Raw genomic sequence first — 17,465 nt, forward strand, 5'->3', positions numbered from 1 at the left:
TCTGTTCCCTGACTTTCAGACTAGGTTTTGCATGGGGTTCAATGGGGAAACAAATACTGTAGGGCCTGATCCTGCTCTCATTCCTTGTGGTGTAAATCAGGAGTGACTCCACAGACATCAGGGGACTGCAGATGGTGTCTAACCAGCAGGAGTGTTAAATTTGGTAACTTGTAGTTCAAGCAGGGCCTGTGCTTTAAAAGCAGCTGGCTGCTCTAGGGCCCGTTAGCAGCTGCAGCTGTGCGAGCAGGCAGGTTCAGCGAGGAGAGGCAGGGTTGAATACTGACGCGTGGCTGACCCAAATGCTGGGGCAGGCCTGGGCGTCGTGCGGCCGTTGCTGCAGGGTTCTCTGGCAGGTTTCCTAGGGATCTGTGTCCTGCTCTGGACAGATGAGTTGAAGAGTCAGGACAGAGCCAGCTGCAGCAGGACCACTTGTGTGCTGGTTAACTGGCCCGACTCTCTTGGGGATTGAAGGGCCAGTCCACCCTGGCCCTGCACCGTGCAGCGGCAGTTACACCTGTGCAAGAGTGGCTGCTGGATCAGAACCGTCCCCTTGCCACCAGCATGCCCACTTTGCACAGGGGTGATCGCGGGACCGGGCAGGGCAGGGCCAGGATGGGGCGTTGAGTCTGCAGCCAGCTTAAATGTTTAGTCTGGTTAAACAATAGACCCACTGATGCAGATGCAGCCAAAGCTCAGCCCAGGAACTGCAGCCCCCAGCTTGCAACGCTCTGTTCCTGAGGGGCCAGGCGTGGGCTCGGTGGGATGCAGCAAGCGATGGGCTGCTCCCTGCATTGCAGCTGGATGGCTTATTTTCCTTTTATAATTTAATTCCCGCACTCCACTGATTAGCTCCAGTCACAGGGTGCTCCAGGGCCTGGCCAGGGCAGGGCTGGCACGGGATGAGCAGGCTTTGTTGTAGATACCGGGTATGTCTTTCGCTCGGCAGGGAACCAGTTGACAAGGTTGGTGTGGAAGTTAACAGCCCATCAGGTTGGATGGCAGGGCTGGGGGAGCGACAGACAGTCAGGAGGTGCCATTGGTGGGGGATGGGGATGTGGGACCCTGATCACTGCAGAATTGTGGATCTCAAGGGAGGAAACTTCACACATGGCCGTCTCCTTCCCCAAGGCACCAAGCCGACACCCAGACAGGCTGGGTGCCTTACAAGTGTGGCAGGAGAATGGCCTCATTCCTGTCTCCAGGGAGGGTTTGATGGTGGGCAATGCAGGGAGGAGATGGGGTGGGGGGCTTTGTGTGCTGATGCCCAGGAAAGGCCAGTCTGGAAGCCCCCAGTGCAGGCTACGTGGGACAGCGCAACCCGCCTGCCCTGGTTTAGTGGTGATGCCAGAGCACAGCTCTGGCCTAGCTAGGGTCTGGCCATTGCCCCTGTGAGCACCTGGCCAGCTGGCTCCTATGCAGCCCCCTCCCACTCTCCGTCCGCCTGCCACATGCAGCGGCCACGGTCCCCCCATCTCTCTCCTGCTGTGGGCTGCTGTCTTCTCAGCGGGGTGCACTGGAAAGGCCCGGGGATGCTCGGTGGGCTACAGCCAGCATAAGGCCTCAAGGTGGCTTTACGCTGCAGCCGGAGATGCAAAAACCCTCCATCGCCCCCCCCCCACGTCCCCCCCAGCCATGGGGCAGCTGAGCCAGCATCAGGGCAGCCCTGTCCTGCACTCAGCTGCTTTCCCTGGGGGTGACTGTGTGGGGGTGGCCCGGGCAGGGCTAGGTCAGTTCTGCCCGCTCAAGGGCAGCACATCCCGTGCATGGCCCAGCCGGGCAGGGGTGAAGCCAAGGGCAGGTGGTGCCAGGCAGCCCCCCAAGTTTAGCAGAAGACGGAGGCTGTGCAAGGCAAAGCCACCGCCCCTCGGGCTCCAGAGGGTTAATGGGCTCCCTGGCCTGGGGGCTTGTTCTCACTCCCCTGCCCAATCCAGGGATGCCTCGCTGTAATTGAGCCCTCGCCAGATCAAAGGCTCCAGTCGCGCAATCAACACCCCCCTCTTGCCTGGTGGCTGCAGACGCCCTCGGGAGAGCCGGGCTCCGGCACTGCGCTTTGTCTGCCCGGCTCGGCTCGGCTCGGCCCGGCCCGGCCCAGCCATGGGGCCGGCCCCTGCCAAGGCCCGGTTTGCAGCTGGCCTCCTCTGGGCGCTGCTGGGCGCGGCGCTGGGGAGCCGGCTGGAGCTCCCGCTTTTGAAATCCCTGGGCCTGAGCGCCAAGCCGACCCCCAGGGCACCGGCCCCGGTGCCCGCCGTGCTGTGGCGGATCTTCCAGCGGCGAGCGCTGCCTTCCCCCGGGGACACGGCGCCCGGCCGCGCCTGCAGGGTGGAGGAATTTAATGTCCCGGGGAACATCATCCGTGTCTTCGCTGACCAAGGTACAGAGCCTCCGGGATGCTGGTGCCTGCCCGGCAAACCTCGGGGTTTGGGGGCCAGCCCGTCTGGGGTTTCTTCCTCCTTCCTCACCCCCGGCTGCGGGCGCCTTGCCCCGTCGGGGAGCCTTTGCGTCAGGCCGAGTGGTGTTCGCTGGCGAGAGGCAGTGGGGGCCAGTGGTCGGAGCAAAAGATTGGGCCCTGGGGCTCCTGGGGTCGAGTATCAGCGCTGCGCCTGACTCGCTCTGCAAGCTCAGGCAGGTCGCTGCTCTGTGCCTCAGTTTCCCCAGCCATAACGTGGCAAATAATCTCTCCAGGGTGAGAGGAGTAGGAATGTTTGTGAGACACGTTGGGATCCTGCAGGACAGTGCTAGGGCGACCAGATAGCAAGTGTGAAAAATCGGGACGGGGGTAGGGGGTAATAGGCCTCTATAAGAAAAAGCCCCAAATATCGGGACTGTCCCTATAAAATCGGGACATCTGGTCACCCTAGCTGTGGCTGAGTAGTTGTTGTACCTCCACCCTTGCCCGCTTCCTCTCACATCCTGGGAGGGACTTTTTCTATGACTGGCGCTTATCTAAAGAAACCACCAGGACAGAAGACGCTGGGGATGTGATTTCAGTGCCCTGTAGTGCACATCCCCGGAGCACTGTCCTGGCCCTGTCTGATACCCACCCTTCAGTTCTGTAATACTCCTAAACGGAAGGGCCTTTATTTCCCATAAGCATCAGGCCTGCACAGATTTTAAAGGAACTGGGGACAGTGGGGCTGGAGTTACAGTTCCTTAGCTGGGTGCGATTAATGCAGCTGCTGCGTCTCCAGTGGCTTCACTCAGGTTTGCATTCTTGTCTTCCAGTTAGGGCAGAGAATGCAGAAACGACTGAGCGCCCAGTGTGCTGGGGACTGGCACACCACCAAGGCCTGCCTGGGTCTCTCTTTGAGCCTGTGGCACTGGCTGCAGGCCTGGCTCCCACCCCATCATTTGATCCTTGTACCTTAGCTGGACTTGCAGCATCTCCTGCTGTTTGAGCCCGGGGCCTCTCCGGGCCCTTCCCCGTTGTTTGCTAGACCTTAGGATGAGGCCCCACTAAACTCGCTTCTTTAGTGATCTGTTGTTTCCAGGTGAAATCAGGGTCTGAGTCCAAAGGGCCCAGCAGACCGGTCCTGTTCTAGCAGTTCTTGGTACAGCAGCACCAAAATGAGCAGGACCTTCTGCACTCCGTGCTGTGAAGGAGGCAGGTGTTACCCTTCTCTTACAGATGGGGAAGCTGGTCTAGTCACTCTCCTAGGATCAAACAGCGAGCGGCAGAGAACCCACGAGTGCTGACTCCCAGTTCTATTCTTCAGCCACAAATTCAAACTACTCAGCCCCAAAGCTTAGGCAGACCTTTGCCTCTGGTGCTGGCTTGTTACTCTTGTGCAGTCTGCCACTTTCTCTTAGCCAAGCAGCTTTCACCCAGCAGCAGGGACTCGTGGATAATTATTGCCATGGGGAACCTCTGCTGTGGTGAAGCTTCCAGATGATGCCAGGGTAGTGGGAGCCTCGCGCCCCAGCAGTGACTGGCTGAGGGGGCAGCTGTATCTTTAAAATACTGCCCTGAACCAGGGCCCAGTGTGTGAGCGAACTCTCTGGGTTCCCTTTATCCTCTGGGGGGCAGAGAAGCACGCCCCTCAGCTCCCCACCCGCAGCATGGAGTGGGATCGCATCCTCCCTCCTCGCACTGATCAGAGGGTGGGAGTGAATCTGTCAGACTCGTTCTGCTCCTCAGGAGAGCCCTGACTTTGCACTGGGAGAGTGGCAGAGCAGAGCTGAGTGTGGACACGGACAGCGTGCGGCATCCAGGCGCAGGCTGAGCCAGGAGTGTAGTTGATGGTCAAGGCAGGTATTGGGGAAGTGAAGTTTGCCTGCTTCTCATCTGGGGAATGAGGAGTTCAGGTCAGGTCAGGTTTATCCACTTCCTTTTTGGCTACTTTGCTACTGCTCTGAATCTCACTGTGTGTGTGGGGAGGCCCCTTCTGCTCAAAGAACGAACGCCACCTCCTCTGTTTTCCTTCCCTCAGGCCACTTCATTCACAGTGGGGAGCCCAAGACTTTCCTGTGTCTGGAGAAACGTCTGTACTTTAATTTCTCTGTGTTGGAGGAGGGGGAGCAACTGACAATGGCTCAGCTGGAGATCAACTTCAGCCACAACTCCTATCACACTTCCAGTGGCAGGCAGGTCTTTGAGCTGCGGCTGTACCAAGCCCTGCAGATGTCTCTGCGGGGAATGTCCTCCCACATGTACAACCATAAGCTGCTGGTGGCGCAATCCTTCGCACAGCTGCACAAGTCCCTCCTCTTCAACCTGACCGAAGTGGCAAAGGGCTGGAGAACCCCCAGCAAGAACCTGGGCTTGATCCTGGAGATCTCGGTGGGCAGCAGGGACAGCGCCTTGGCCTTGCCGCCCCGAAGGCTGCAGAACCTCTGTGCCAGCATCGACTCCTTCCTTGACACCTCGCTGTTGGTGGTGTCCCTCAATCAGAAGCAGTGCCAGGCCTCCAGGAAGAGGCGAAGCTCCTATTATACCCCGGTCACTCCAAGCAACCTCTGCAAGCCAAGGCGGCTCTACATCAGCTTCAGTGACGTGGGCTGGGAGAACTGGATCATCGCGCCGCAGGGATACATGGCCAATTATTGCCTCGGGGAGTGCCCCTTCCCACTGACGGCAGAACTCAACAGCACCAACCACGCCATCCTCCAAACCATGGTGCACTCCCTTGACCCAGAAGGAACCCCCCAGCCCTGCTGCGTCCCAGTGAGGCTGTCCCCCATCTCCATCCTGTATTATGACAACCATGATAACGTGGTGCTGAGACACTATGAGGACATGGTGGTTGATGAGTGTGGCTGCAGATAATGGAGCTGCTGATCGAGATGTGAATAGGAAATCGAATGGGTCTCAGAGAACGGTCAACGGCTGGAGTAACTGGGATTTTTGGTTGATGTAATAGGTCAAAACGTATTAAATCTCCTTCATGTGGGTGGGTAGGGACCCTCCCTTCCATCCCTTGGTGCAGTTAATGGCGGAACTACCCCTTTGATGCATAGTGGCAAAATGCAACCTCAAAGGGGAAGCTCTTGACTTCTGGCATCAAGAGGATAATGCAGTTTGGGATTCTAATGTAAGGCTGATTGGCTGGAGGCATCAGGCTTCCAAACTCCCACCTGCTGGTGGTTTCATCCACCTGGAGCCTTGCTGGGAACCTGGTGAAATCTAATGGTGATAGTCTGAGCCTCCCCACCTCCCTCCTCATGCTGCCCCAGTGCTGAGCAGAGGATGGTGGCACCAGCTTGTTAGTCCCTGCACTCCTCTCCCTGTGCCACCTTCCTCGGTTCTGACCTGGAGGCACTGGTGTATGGCTGGAGCTGGTGCCCATGACATTGAAGAATGAGATCTGCTGGCTCTTCAGTGCCCCATAGGCCCCGCACCCTTAGCTTGCCCACGCTGGTAGGAACAGCAGCACCGTCCACCATTGCTCTAAGGAGCAGCTCAGCTGGAGCCTCAGCTTCTTGAGCTAAGTGGCGTGAGTTTAGCATGGATTTATTTTTCCAGAACAGGAAGACAATTTGGCTAAATTCTGCCTTCTTTCCAGTGAGTGAAGAAACGACCAGGCCTTTCTCCTCCACTGGGCTGCACTGCAACTAAAACATCACCTCTGCCTGGAGCCTGCTAACGCATTGCTCTTGAAAGGGCATTACTGGTACCAGCTATTAGATGCCAGGGCAGAGAAGGACAGTGGGGCCTGGGGAAGTGAAGTGACTCAGGGTGAAGAGGTATGTTCTCAAAGTGAGAGAATTCTCACTGGAACATCCTAGCAATGTAAAACACACCTTTTTGTGGTGAAGACGTAGCCTAAGAGGTCAGGCTCTGGCTTTTGAATAATGCAAGAAGCCTGGCTTGGAAAATTTGGCCTAAATTTGTTTTTTAAGGAGCCATCAATTTTCGGTGTCCAACTTGATGGAGGGGTGCTGACTTATTGCAGGAAAAAAAATCCCAGTGGCCAAACTATTTCAAAACAAATTTAAAGAATCAATGAATTGTCTTTAAAGTATTACGTGTTACCCACTGAGCGTGAATCTAGTCGATAGCTGGCAATCAGGCAGATAGCTGCAGAAAGCAGTAGAAAGATGAATAGACAAGGTCTCCTTTTAAAAAAATGTTTTCACCTTGATTGTCAGAGTTCTCTCAGTAATAGGGACAGAAAACTATTCCCCGCCTCCTAATAATTATCTTAAGCTATGTTGCACTAGATAAGCAGCCAATACCTAAACAACATCCTAGTAAATAAATATGGGGGGGGGGGGTGTAGAGCAGTGGCTTGCGCAATTATGTAATGCACTAGCCTGGCACCCATGGAGCAGTGAGGACTTGGCTCAGTGAAAGTAGCTTAAGAGTCATTTTAGCATGATTCCAGCTGACTCCATAAGGGTTTAACACTATTTGTAGCAGGACCTGTGGCTACTTAAGTTCTTTACTTATTGCACTGTTGAAACAGATTGTGCGTGTTAAGGCATCAGTGGTATGTCCAATAGACCTCTTGGACCAGCAATGGCATTGTGAAAGGCAGGTCAAGTTTGCTATATTCAAGTCAGTTGCGTGAGGACCCTCTCTCTCTCCAACACCTATGAATGAATTGCTGAAGCTGCCTGTCCTTCAGCTGAGAGGTAGGAGATGAAAAACAGGAAAAGGGATGACTTCTTAGTACAGAATTTCACAGGGATCCTTCACAGCTGCAATGCTCAGCCTGAAGTCCAGAGGAGCTGGGGCAGTTGAAGTTTTAGTAGGTCTCCACTTACACTACCAAGAGCCAGCACTGTTCTGAAAGTAAATCAATCAGTTTATTAGCTAGGGCCAAGGGATAGGTGGCTGAGGGATGGCCTGTTTTCTTCGAAGTGGGATTCATGTTAAAATAAGATTGGGAATGTTTGAAGTCTTAAAGTAGCCATGCTTGAAGCCTGGGCAAAGTTGCCAGCTTATTCCAGTCTTTAAAGTCATCAACCACAGCTGCTCAACTGAAGCAGTCATGTGACTTGAGTAATCCCTACCAGTGCAACTTTCCTTCCCTTCCAGCTGAAAACTTCTGAAATCTCCCCCTTGCACTGAAGTGTTCCTCTGTGACTGAATTTTAGACAAGTTACCATAGCAGGAACCGCCCACCCTCCACCCCACCTTCCAAAGGCACCAAGCACTGAACCTCCCCCTCTCCTGGTGTAGCTAAAAGAACATAGCAGTTGCTAGCTACCGCTACTTTACAAGTCACAGGGCCCTACACTTTAGATCTGTGCACAGTGGCAACCCCTATGTGTGGATGTCAAACTGGAGCTCAAAGTAAAGTTTTGCCTTTCAGTGACAAATACAGGACAATTATTTTAATCGCAGTGTTTTTTGGGGGGAATATAAGCAGCAGCAAGGAATCTGAATTAGACTTGGAACTGTTTTTTAAATGTCAGTCAGATTGAAACTAGTGGAGACTTGTTTTTTTTGTATCTACCTTGTAATGTGTCTTGATAGAAAGGTTTCACTAAGTATTAACAGGAAAGACCTTTGTCCCTATGGGGAAACAAAAAGGTTTATCCACTTATTTTAATTAATTTGCAAAGACAATGTCCTTTCCCTACCCTACACAATGAATGTGTTCTGCTAATGGATATACCCAAATCTTTGTTGAACAGGAGCAAGTAAGGCTGAGTACTTTAAGGCTACCACAGTTCCAAACAGGTGACCTACTATTATGCACTAACATTTTCAGGTACCCTCTGCACCGCAGTTTAGGAAGATAACTGATTCACAGACATAGGCTACTGTGGTGTTCTAAGACATTTTACCCCCTATTATTCTGTACAGTGAAAAAGAACTACATCAAAATCTAGCATCTAATTCCTTTATTAAATGTTTGATGCTAGTCAGATTAGTGACTGGTTTATAAGAACTACCAATTACTCAAATTTATAAAATATTTAAGATGTGGCTAGCCAACTTGAGTTTAAGAAATCTGTCAATTTCTTCTGAAAAAAAACTAGAAAGTAACAGTGACAGGCTAAAAAATCTGATCTGTTAGTGTTTTTCTTTTTAAATACTTACCCTCACCTCTTAATGTGGAGTTAATTCCTGGAATTAAACAAACTTGAATTTCTAAGAAAGAAAAGGGATTTTAGCTTTTGTTATACTGAGTGTTTTGAAAAATTAGTCTACAGCAGATTAAGGAACTCAAAGCTCAGTTCATTTAGGCCACACTTGTGAGGGAGGTTTTTGCTTTCCATCTAAATCTTCACTTGCATTTACCAAAGCACAAAGAGATGGATTAATGGGCTCTGTCCTATCCACTGTGCAGTCCAAACAATTAGAGGATTCTCACGCTAGCAGGGAAAGACAGCTATAACCATGTGCAATACTTTGTGGACCAGAGTGGACACATGAAATAACTACTTCAGTGATCACAGCCCCTGTGAAGATGCCAGTGCACTAACATGAAATATGCTCATAACAACAGCAGCCTGCTAAACTAAGCTGAGCTTGTGCTTCAGTCAGAAAGCAGTGTGAAAAAGTTTACTGTATTTTGTACCTTAAATAGTGCTACTGTCAAATGCTTGACTGCTGTACCAAATGCAGTTGGTGGTGTCAAGACTGGGCCTATCAATCTAAACTATTAAGTCAGCATGTGTGAGCTGAACTTTTTATTAAAAGGACTTATTCAGTCACTATGTTGTCTCAGATTTACCACCAGAGCCATGATCAGAGCAAATCTGAGTTTTGATGAGTGACAGCTGCCCACTAAACATGCAACTTGAAAGGGGGTCAGATGAAAGCCTTAAAAGGGTCTTGCCGTTACTTCCAATGGGTTTTATGCAAGGAAGTATTCCCAGCCTGGAAGAAGTAAGCTCTAGTCATCAGTATTAAAAAAAATCAAGCTCCTCTAACAGCCTTTCATAAAAAGGGGAACTGATTACTGCCATATAACCTATGTAACATCAATGCATGGGCACAGAATGCCTCAGTGGGTTTCTAAACATTCCTATGGCATGCACATCTGGACAAGACCCAAAGGAGGGGGTACAGGTGGGGTACTTACCTTTAACCAACTTTTCACAGTTCATTTGCTTATCCATGTATGCTATAAACACACCACACTTTTGTACTAGTATGTGTTAAAATGTAATAAACTTGAAGTTTATACCATCAAACACTGGGCCAAACAGTCACAAATATTGTTTTTAAAAGGTCCAAAATGGTTCCTGAAATATAGGTCCCAGCTTGAATGCAAGAGCTCTTTATTAATTTTTTATTGATGACAAACAGGTTTAAAACATACAGACAAAATCAAAGGAGTAACAGTGCTTGCACTGTCGTCTGTGGATTTATAAAACTCAGAGTAACTGCTCCAAAGGAAAAAACAGCGCAAAGCAGAGGCAAGCATTCCAACCAGTGAAATAAAGGGGTTGGGGGAAGGGGAAGAAGGGGTTACACATCACTCAATGGATTGCATTGCACAAGGAGTTACAGCTTAAACCTATCTCAAATCTCTATGCAACTACGCAGCCTACCCAGAAGGAAAAAAAAAAGTAAAATGTTAATAAATAAAATAGTCCCTCTTACATGAAGGAAGGTGGCCTGTGTCTCCATTCTTTGCACATTATAGAAGTCTAAACTCTGGAGGCTTTTTATGAAACAAGAATGGTTGTTTTGTTTCAGGAAGGTTTCTAATTTTTTTTGCAGTTTATGAACAATTCACTGCAGGACTAAACACAGTGAATTCAGAACATCTGTTCTAAATTTCATGTGTACATTACCTACAAAACCTGTAGGTTTACTACTCTATGGGCGGGGGGGAGGAGACATGGAAAGCTACAGCAAATACAAGTTATGAAAGCAGATTGCTAATCTACAGAAAGGACAGAGTAATGCAAGTGGGTGTTTCCAAATTACAAGAGATGGGTTTTGTTCTAAGTACATTCATTGAGAGGGTTGTTTTCTGTTGGTTTTTTTTTTTAGTTCCTCAAAAAAAGACTAGAAACACTTGGAGCCCTTTGATTATAAAGCTAACTTAATTCGTAAACTTTAAAAAACATCTAGTTTAGTAATTAATTCACACACTACTGATTTTTAGCCAATTAGGAGGTAGAGGTTATTCTAATTTAGAGATCTGATAAAAATGGGTTAGTAGGAATTTAAGTTCTCTGTGCTGTTTCTAAAAAGGTTTAGACAAATAAAATGCTCCCAGTGTTCCCACTTGACTTGTTTAGGACACAGGTACAACTTAGAAATTGGATGGCTTTTTTATGTGCTGTTTTCAGTTTGACTTCCAACTACTTCTCAAGTCAGCACTGATGCCACAGCCATGTTCACTACCCAAAAAGCAGTCTCCAGGGTTGTTTTTAACTTCAACACCTGAATCATTCAGCTATCTGCATTAAATCACTAAAGAAGAAGCCACACAAAAGCCTAATCCATTGTCTCTAATTATACCCATTTATCAGAGGCCACCTTCCAACAACTGCCTGCTTTTTCCATTTATTTTTTTCCAACCTGCTTCAATATCATTGTAGAGTCTTTACTTCAAAACCAATATAATCCCCAGTTTCCAATACTTCCTCCCAGCATCAGTGGGAGTGAATAAAGCAGGCCTCCTAGCGTCTTTTCCTCCAGGGCCGAAGGGCACAGGAACCCATCCCCTTTTAAGCGCACAGTTCATCTTACAGAAAGGCTTTGTTTTCACAGAGTAGAGTCCAGACAGTAGCCAATTAAAGCATACAGAAAACACTTCGAAACCCTCCTCCTGCTTGAGCATGCAGGCTCCTTTCACTCCTAACTGCTATCCATTGTAGGAAGAAGAGGCTGATTGCTGCAACTTTAAATCACACTGAAAGTTCTCAAGGTTGGTGCTCTAATTTAGATTTTTTTGTTTTTGTTTGTTTTACTTTTTTTTTGGTAAGCTTCTCAGAACAAGGATCTCCCAGGTCCACTACTAAGAATTCAGAGACACTTCTAAAAATTCAGTGCTCCTTTGAAAGAATCTCTTTAAAACCACCTTGTCACGAAATACCAGTTCAGAATGTGGGCGACATGATGACACTAGAATTTCAGAGCCAGTTTTGGACAACAAAACCTGCATCTCAGCGTTGAACAGTCACCGTGTTCTGGCTGGTTTTCTGCTTGGCTTACTGTCACTTTTCGGCAGGATCTTTCCTCTTTAGATACTCTGCTTTTAAAACGTCAACAGTTACTGCTAAAATATAGTACCTTTTCAAATGAGAACAACTCTGAGATGAGGGTTTTCCTCTCCCCTCCTGCTCTGAAAAGTGATGCCCTGCTCGCAAAGAGAAGTATGGAATGAAGTGAAACCTGCTTAAGGCCCTTCTCTCAAGCTTCGTTGACTGGGGGAGCAGGGACTGAGCTGACCACTCATTCTTTCAGGGCGAGTTGCCTTCCCAGTGAGGCGCCAGCCAGTCCTTTGGTGCTCTCTCTCCTCTCCGGTCAGTCTCCCTGTCTCAGTGAGCTAGCAGTGGGCTCTCACGCGCGCTCCTTTCGCTCTCCTCTCCGTTGGTTGGTTTCTTTCTTTCTTTCTCCTGTTGCTCTCACACAGTGGTGCTTCAGTTTTAGCAGTGGAAAACAGGTATCCATTTTATTTTATTTTTTTTATTACCCAGAATAAAATGCTGATGGAACTAAGCTCCACACAAGCTTAGCTCTTCTTCCTCAACCTAAAGAAAGGAAAGGACAACAGAATTCACATTAACCATTTCCCCCGGCCGTGTGCACTAGAGGGTGCTCTTAGGAACTTAAGTCATGAGAGTAAAGAAACACAGAACGGAATCTAAGTGCCTTACACTCTAATACTGTGACAGTCCTGTCACTCCACCATGTTGATATGCACGTTCACCCTGGTAAGTAGAGTCCTGCGACAGCGCCACATCCATCTGCGATTTAAACTCATCCCCAAGGTAACTGTCCTGAAATAGGAGAGAGTTTCTCTGTTAGGCGCCCAAACCTTTTGTAGCATTAGGGTTTCAAGAGCGTATGCTGCATTAAACAGCAAATGGGGTCGTGGCTGCCATGTAACAATTTTTCCTTCAGACTGTCCCCTAAATCAACCCCTTTGCCGATGAATTTCTACAGTGTAGAAATTACCCCGTGTAGTTGCAAGTATTACTGAAATGCCCAGTATTTGCAATAACGGTTTTAAGTTACTGGAATACGTTCCTCTTTAGGAAAGAGTCTGATTTCAGGTTAGGGCCTATAGTGAAATGAAATTACCATGTAAAAATGAAGTGCAACATTTATGTGCCTGAATGCATGTGCAACACAGAGCTTAATGCATATACCTCAAGGGGAAATATGCTTATATTCAGACTGTGAATGCGTGGGGGAATGGCAATGTACTCTCAGATACTACCGGATACACCCCACCCCCTCTTCCACACATGACGCCTGGCCAAAAAATCCACTTTGTAGCCTAGGGAGTTTACAGATAGGATCATTACACTCTTACCTGTGATAATTCTGGCTGGGAGAGTCCTGGCTGGCTCATCTGTGATGGCTGACTCATGGAGATATAACCCTGAGTCAGTGGACCCTGGGAGAATGGCTGGGACACCACATCTTGGCTCGCTTGACTGTTTGGAAGGTTTGACTGGCTAGTTCCAGGAATCCCAAAACGATTTTTCTGGCGCCCACCACGACCAGTCTTTCCTTTAGGTGTCCCACGTCCTGAAAAAGTTAGCCCCCGCCAAAGGAGTGAAGATATTTTATATATGTAATGATTTAACTTTGTTTCTAGTCAAATGTATACTGGTGGCTTAGCAAACTACACATTACATTTATTCAGGTAGCAACTATCTATGAATCTAAAGGTTTAGAGACAGTATAAAGTATACTGTTCGACCCTGACGGACAGGAAGTTTTCTTAGAGCCTGGCAGATAATTGGAAGCTTTATATCATGTCCACCAATTCTTACAGCTGAGGAAGGCTAAACCATCAACACTGCTGCAAGTTTAGCCAGAAGTGTTACCAGAAGCCATTGTAAAACACTCCCTCCACCTGGGCCTCAAAATGCCGCTTCCATAGTGTCACTGGGAGGGAGAGTCAAAGGTAACGAAAATGGTATTTTTGGTCTGTATTTAATGATTACATACCTGCTGCCGGTCCATTAGCCTGCCCAAAATATCCTGGTGGTGGCATTGGTGGCATCACAAGGTTGAAAGGGATAGGAATGTTCATAGCAGTGACATGGCTGGGTCCAGCACTAATCATTCCAATCTGATCATGTGTTTGGAAGTACATGTTCGATGGGCGGCCTAGAAAAATGTAACAGCTCAATGTTATTGTCTCTCTGGATTTTTTGTACTATCAAAGCATTCCACAGAGCAACCTACAGATCAGCAACAGTCAAATAGTTAAGTCAAGTTACGAAATAGTTTACACTAAAGGTTAATTTGGGATTTCTGACACGCCAGGTTTGTATGGTGGTCCATGCCACCATTAAATTTAGAAATCAGAGTTTTCATTGTAAAATTTTGCCCAAAGCAGTTTAGTTTGTACATGGTGAGAAGCTGTTCTTTACTTGGAAGCTTTCAAGAGAAATCCTAGTTCAGCATCAAAGAGTAAAGAGCCCACCTGATGACTACATAATTGGAAAAGTCAATAAAGGAGTTCAACTCCCACAGCTTCCTTACCTTGACTGCTCCGGTCATAGACAGATCCTGGGATAATAGCTTCACGTGCATCATACATGGCAGTAGTCATGAAACGGGCACCCTAAAAATGTTACATGAAGTTAGACAATAAATCCTTACATTTAGAACCAATGTTGCAAACTGAAAAGCATTGCAACTTTACTCTAAAGTTCTTCAGGGTAGGGATTGTGTTCGGTTCTACCTGTCCAAGTATCAAATACATTTCAGCTTTAGATATATGCATGAAAGACATCCAAATCTGCCATTTAAATCAGTCATTTATTTCCAGTTATTATTTTAAGTGTTTTTCAATTTAAAATGGGCTAGAGTTTCATGAGACTGACACCATTTTACAGTTCTTATCACACAGTTCTCCTTTGCTCTGTCCTCAGGGTATCACCAGAACCCAATGACAAGAGTTATTTGTATTTACTGCCACTGATCCATATTTAGCTGAAGATAGTAGGATAAAATCACATTTAAGCTTAATAAGTTTAGTCACATCTAGGAAATCTGACATTCTTACAGAATGCTTAATTTCAAAAACTACTGCCTACATTTAAAACCGTACACAAGAAAGATGAGATTACTACAAAAAGGCTTCTCATCCAGTTGGGCTGGCCCTGGAAGCAGATCTAAGGAGGCAACCTGCTTGGTGACATCCCACCAGCTAAGAAAAAAACCCACAGAAAAAACAGATAGTTGCTAGGACTGAGCAAGTGAGGGAATGAGCAAGCTCCCTCCCCGCACTGCTCTGCCTCTGGATCCCAGGGCAGCTTTCACCTTTCCCTCATCTCACATAGGGCTCAGCTTCACACCATAGGAAGTGGGGCTTCAAGATGCTATAGAAAGAGCCCTGCAGTATCCTGAAGTAGTGCTGCCCCTGAAAAAGCACTGTGCAGGCAAGGGAGAGCAGGACATTCACTACCATCTCCCACAAAAGTCAGCCCCACCACCATCAGTTTCTCACTAGGACCAAAATCCCACCAATCCCCTCCAGCCACAACCTTGAGATAAAGTGGGTCACAGGAAAATCTGACCATTTTACAGTCATGTTTCCCTTTCTCCCATATACATTTTTTAAAAAGACAAACTAGTGCATTTGTAGTAACTTACTGGGTTGATGGTATTGACAAGTTTACGGGGCTTGCTGAACTGCATAAGGCTTTCTCGGAGATTGTTTAGTGGTCCCTCTACCAGTACCTTCTGCTCCTTGTAGTAGTTCAGCAGGTGATTCCAAAGTGGCTGTTTAGACAGAGCTTTTGGGTTCCCAACAATAATTACTCCATATCTATGGAATAGCAGATGGTCATGTCAGATAAGTCAGCAGTCAACTGTAAAGCTTATTTTTAAGAAATTCTACATTAACCAAATTAACATGACATGACAAAACGCAGAATAAGATGTAGAAAGTTGCTCAAGTCGAGATATATTCTCCCTCTACACGGCTGTACCTCCCACTATCCTTATACGTATGAACTGCAAAGAGAATATAGTCCCAGCTCAACTAAGGCCTCAGGTTCATCGGCACACATCTGAGTGGCAGCTGAGAAGGAGGTTTTGTTAGTTTTATACCCTGCTTCCAGCTTTTCCCAAATCAGTGGAGGTCATAAAATCTTGCTAGTGGTTGTTTCGTGCATACCACTCCCAAAAGTTTGCCCTACAGGGCAAACAGATTACTTCTGCCTATAGCAGGAATTGTCAAGGAGAAAAAGAAGAGAAGGAGCATGTGGGACTACAGAATGTTTAAATATGCTGCTTTTGCTGTGCTAGTGAACATCTGTGCCTGCAATTAAACACTTACAGCCTTAAATAAGGCCTCTAATGGCTATGGTTTGGAAGAGGACAATGGAAGTGGATGCAGCCACAGACTAGCTCCTTTCATTAGATGCCTTGATCTATTGCAAAGTCCATTAAGGTAAAGCCAAGAGACATTGATCCTGTGGCCAATATTTATCACAAAAAGACTATTATGCCATACAGTCATTTAAGAAAGATTGCTGCAGTGATTTCATTATACTGGTAATGGTATGCTATATTGACTAGTTTAGCAAACAAACCTACTGTGCACTTCAACCAGATTAGTTCACCCAAAAAACCCCTTTTAAAGTAAACCTGTGGGCATCAGTGAAACTGACAAAGCATCAATTTCACACTTCCCCACCCCTCAAGTGCCCCCCATGAGGCAGAGGCAAACTCTAGACCCATTCACAGGAGAGAAGAACCCAGAGAAACAATTGCTGAGAGAGAGAAGCAGAGCAGTCAAGGCACCCCAGCTTCTGCTGACTGTTGGAAAATGGGGAAAAAATGAATGACATGGAACTCCCTTTCTGCCTCAAACGGATGAGAGGAGGAAGGGACATGCCTGTTTCAAGGTCAGACTCCTCCACAAATTGTCATTTTCTGACAATTTGTAGTCACTTGAATGTTAAAGCTATATGACCAATGTCATTTCAGTTGGTATGAGTGTGTTTCTAGAGATGCGGGAATCATTTTAACGTTCCTGTCAGCTTACTCAGATCGTTCTGTTCATCTTAGATTTCCAAAAACAGCACAGTTTTTGTTGGGCAAGAGCTCATGTAAGTAATAAAAGTCTGCTACACCCATGCAGGAGTATTATAATCATACTGCACCTTGCTCTGGTGAGAGCCACATTAAGACGTCTGGGATCATTTAAAAATCCAATTCCTTGGTGCTCATTGGCTCTTACACAAGAAAGGATAATAAAGTCCTTCTCTCGACCTTGGAAAGCATCAACACTTGCGATTTCCACTTCCTGCAAAGGAGAACCACCATGTAAACTGTGTCCCATTCGAAGCCCAGTGCAAGGAGAAGAGAACTGTGCTAAGGATCAGTATTATAAAGCATTTTGGCGCAACATCTCTAACCAACCGCATCATTTTGCGAACAATGTTGTTCTTGTGACATTAGTGGAATGATCAGATGAGTTAATGAACAAAAGCAGTTTCATTGAGGGAGAAAAAAGCATTCTTGGTTTTAGAACAAATAACTGTTACAGATCAGTGCTGTGCTATCATTCACTAGGCATACTAACATCTGTACCAGAAAAATAAATTAGCCCCGCTGCTGCCAGACTGCCCTGTGGACTCCCCACTATTCTGAAGCACTGCTATTTTAAACAGCACGAATCAGTGTTGCAGCTCTCAAGCTATCCTACTGGAAAATCTGGATAACTGGCAGAGAAATTAGATTTGCTCCTGCCAGGAATATTCCACTAGCCTATTTCCATCAAAGTCTTCCTTCAGTGGAGGATATATTCACAAAACGTTTTCAGCATTACAAAAATGGGATTCTATTAAGTATACAACTTTGGTCTTGTTTGCAGCGAAGACCCAAGAGTATAATAGTCAGTATAATACAGTCATTG

At 47.2% G+C, this 17,465-nt stretch overlaps 2 protein-coding genes across 4 annotated transcripts in view; one reads left to right on the forward strand and one right to left on the reverse strand.

The window, feature by feature from the left end:
• Positions 1-142: 142 nt before the first annotated feature.
• GDF1 (growth differentiation factor 1) lies at positions 143-9,588 on the forward strand. The gene is made up of 2 exons (XM_048831236.2): positions 143-2,371; positions 4,428-9,588. Exons 1-2 carry the CDS (start codon positions 2,095-2,097, stop codon positions 5,261-5,263), a joined length of 1,113 nt encoding a protein of 370 aa, XP_048687193.1. The 5' UTR covers positions 143-2,094; the 3' UTR covers positions 5,264-9,588.
• A 70-nt stretch (positions 9,589-9,658) lies between these two features.
• UPF1 (UPF1 RNA helicase and ATPase) overlaps positions 9,659-17,465 on the reverse strand; it is a 35,573-nt gene continuing 27,766 nt past the window's right edge. For all 3 annotated transcript variants that reach the window (XM_075123179.1, XM_048831228.2, XM_048831226.2), the window contains exons 18-24: positions 16,711-16,853; positions 15,194-15,368; positions 14,078-14,159; positions 13,538-13,699; positions 12,894-13,111; positions 12,232-12,354; positions 9,659-12,105 (exon numbers count right to left, since the gene is read on the reverse strand). In XM_075123179.1, coding sequence (XP_074979280.1) covers positions 12,235-12,354; positions 12,894-13,111; positions 13,538-13,699; positions 14,078-14,159; positions 15,194-15,368; positions 16,711-16,853 — 900 coding nt within the window. In that variant the 3' untranslated portion in view covers positions 9,659-12,105; positions 12,232-12,234. The remainder of the gene's footprint in view (positions 12,106-12,231; positions 12,355-12,893; positions 13,112-13,537; positions 13,700-14,077; positions 14,160-15,193; positions 15,369-16,710; positions 16,854-17,465) is intronic.

The sequence above is a fragment of the Caretta caretta genome, chromosome 25 (genome assembly GCF_965140235.1).
Source record: "Caretta caretta isolate rCarCar2 chromosome 25, rCarCar1.hap1, whole genome shotgun sequence".
Classification (NCBI taxonomy): Eukaryota; Metazoa; Chordata; order Testudines; family Cheloniidae; genus Caretta; species Caretta caretta.

Bases quoted from the DNA above. Each gene is read 5' to 3' on its own strand.
- GDF1 (XM_048831236.2), top strand. From the start codon at position 2,095: ATGGGGCCGGCCCCTGCCAAGGCCCGGTTTGCAGCTGGCCTCCTCTGG. The intron at 2,372-4,427 runs GTACAGAGCCTC...TCCTTCCCTCAG, and splicing joins CCGTGTCTTCGCTGACCAAG to GCCACTTCATTCACAGTGGG.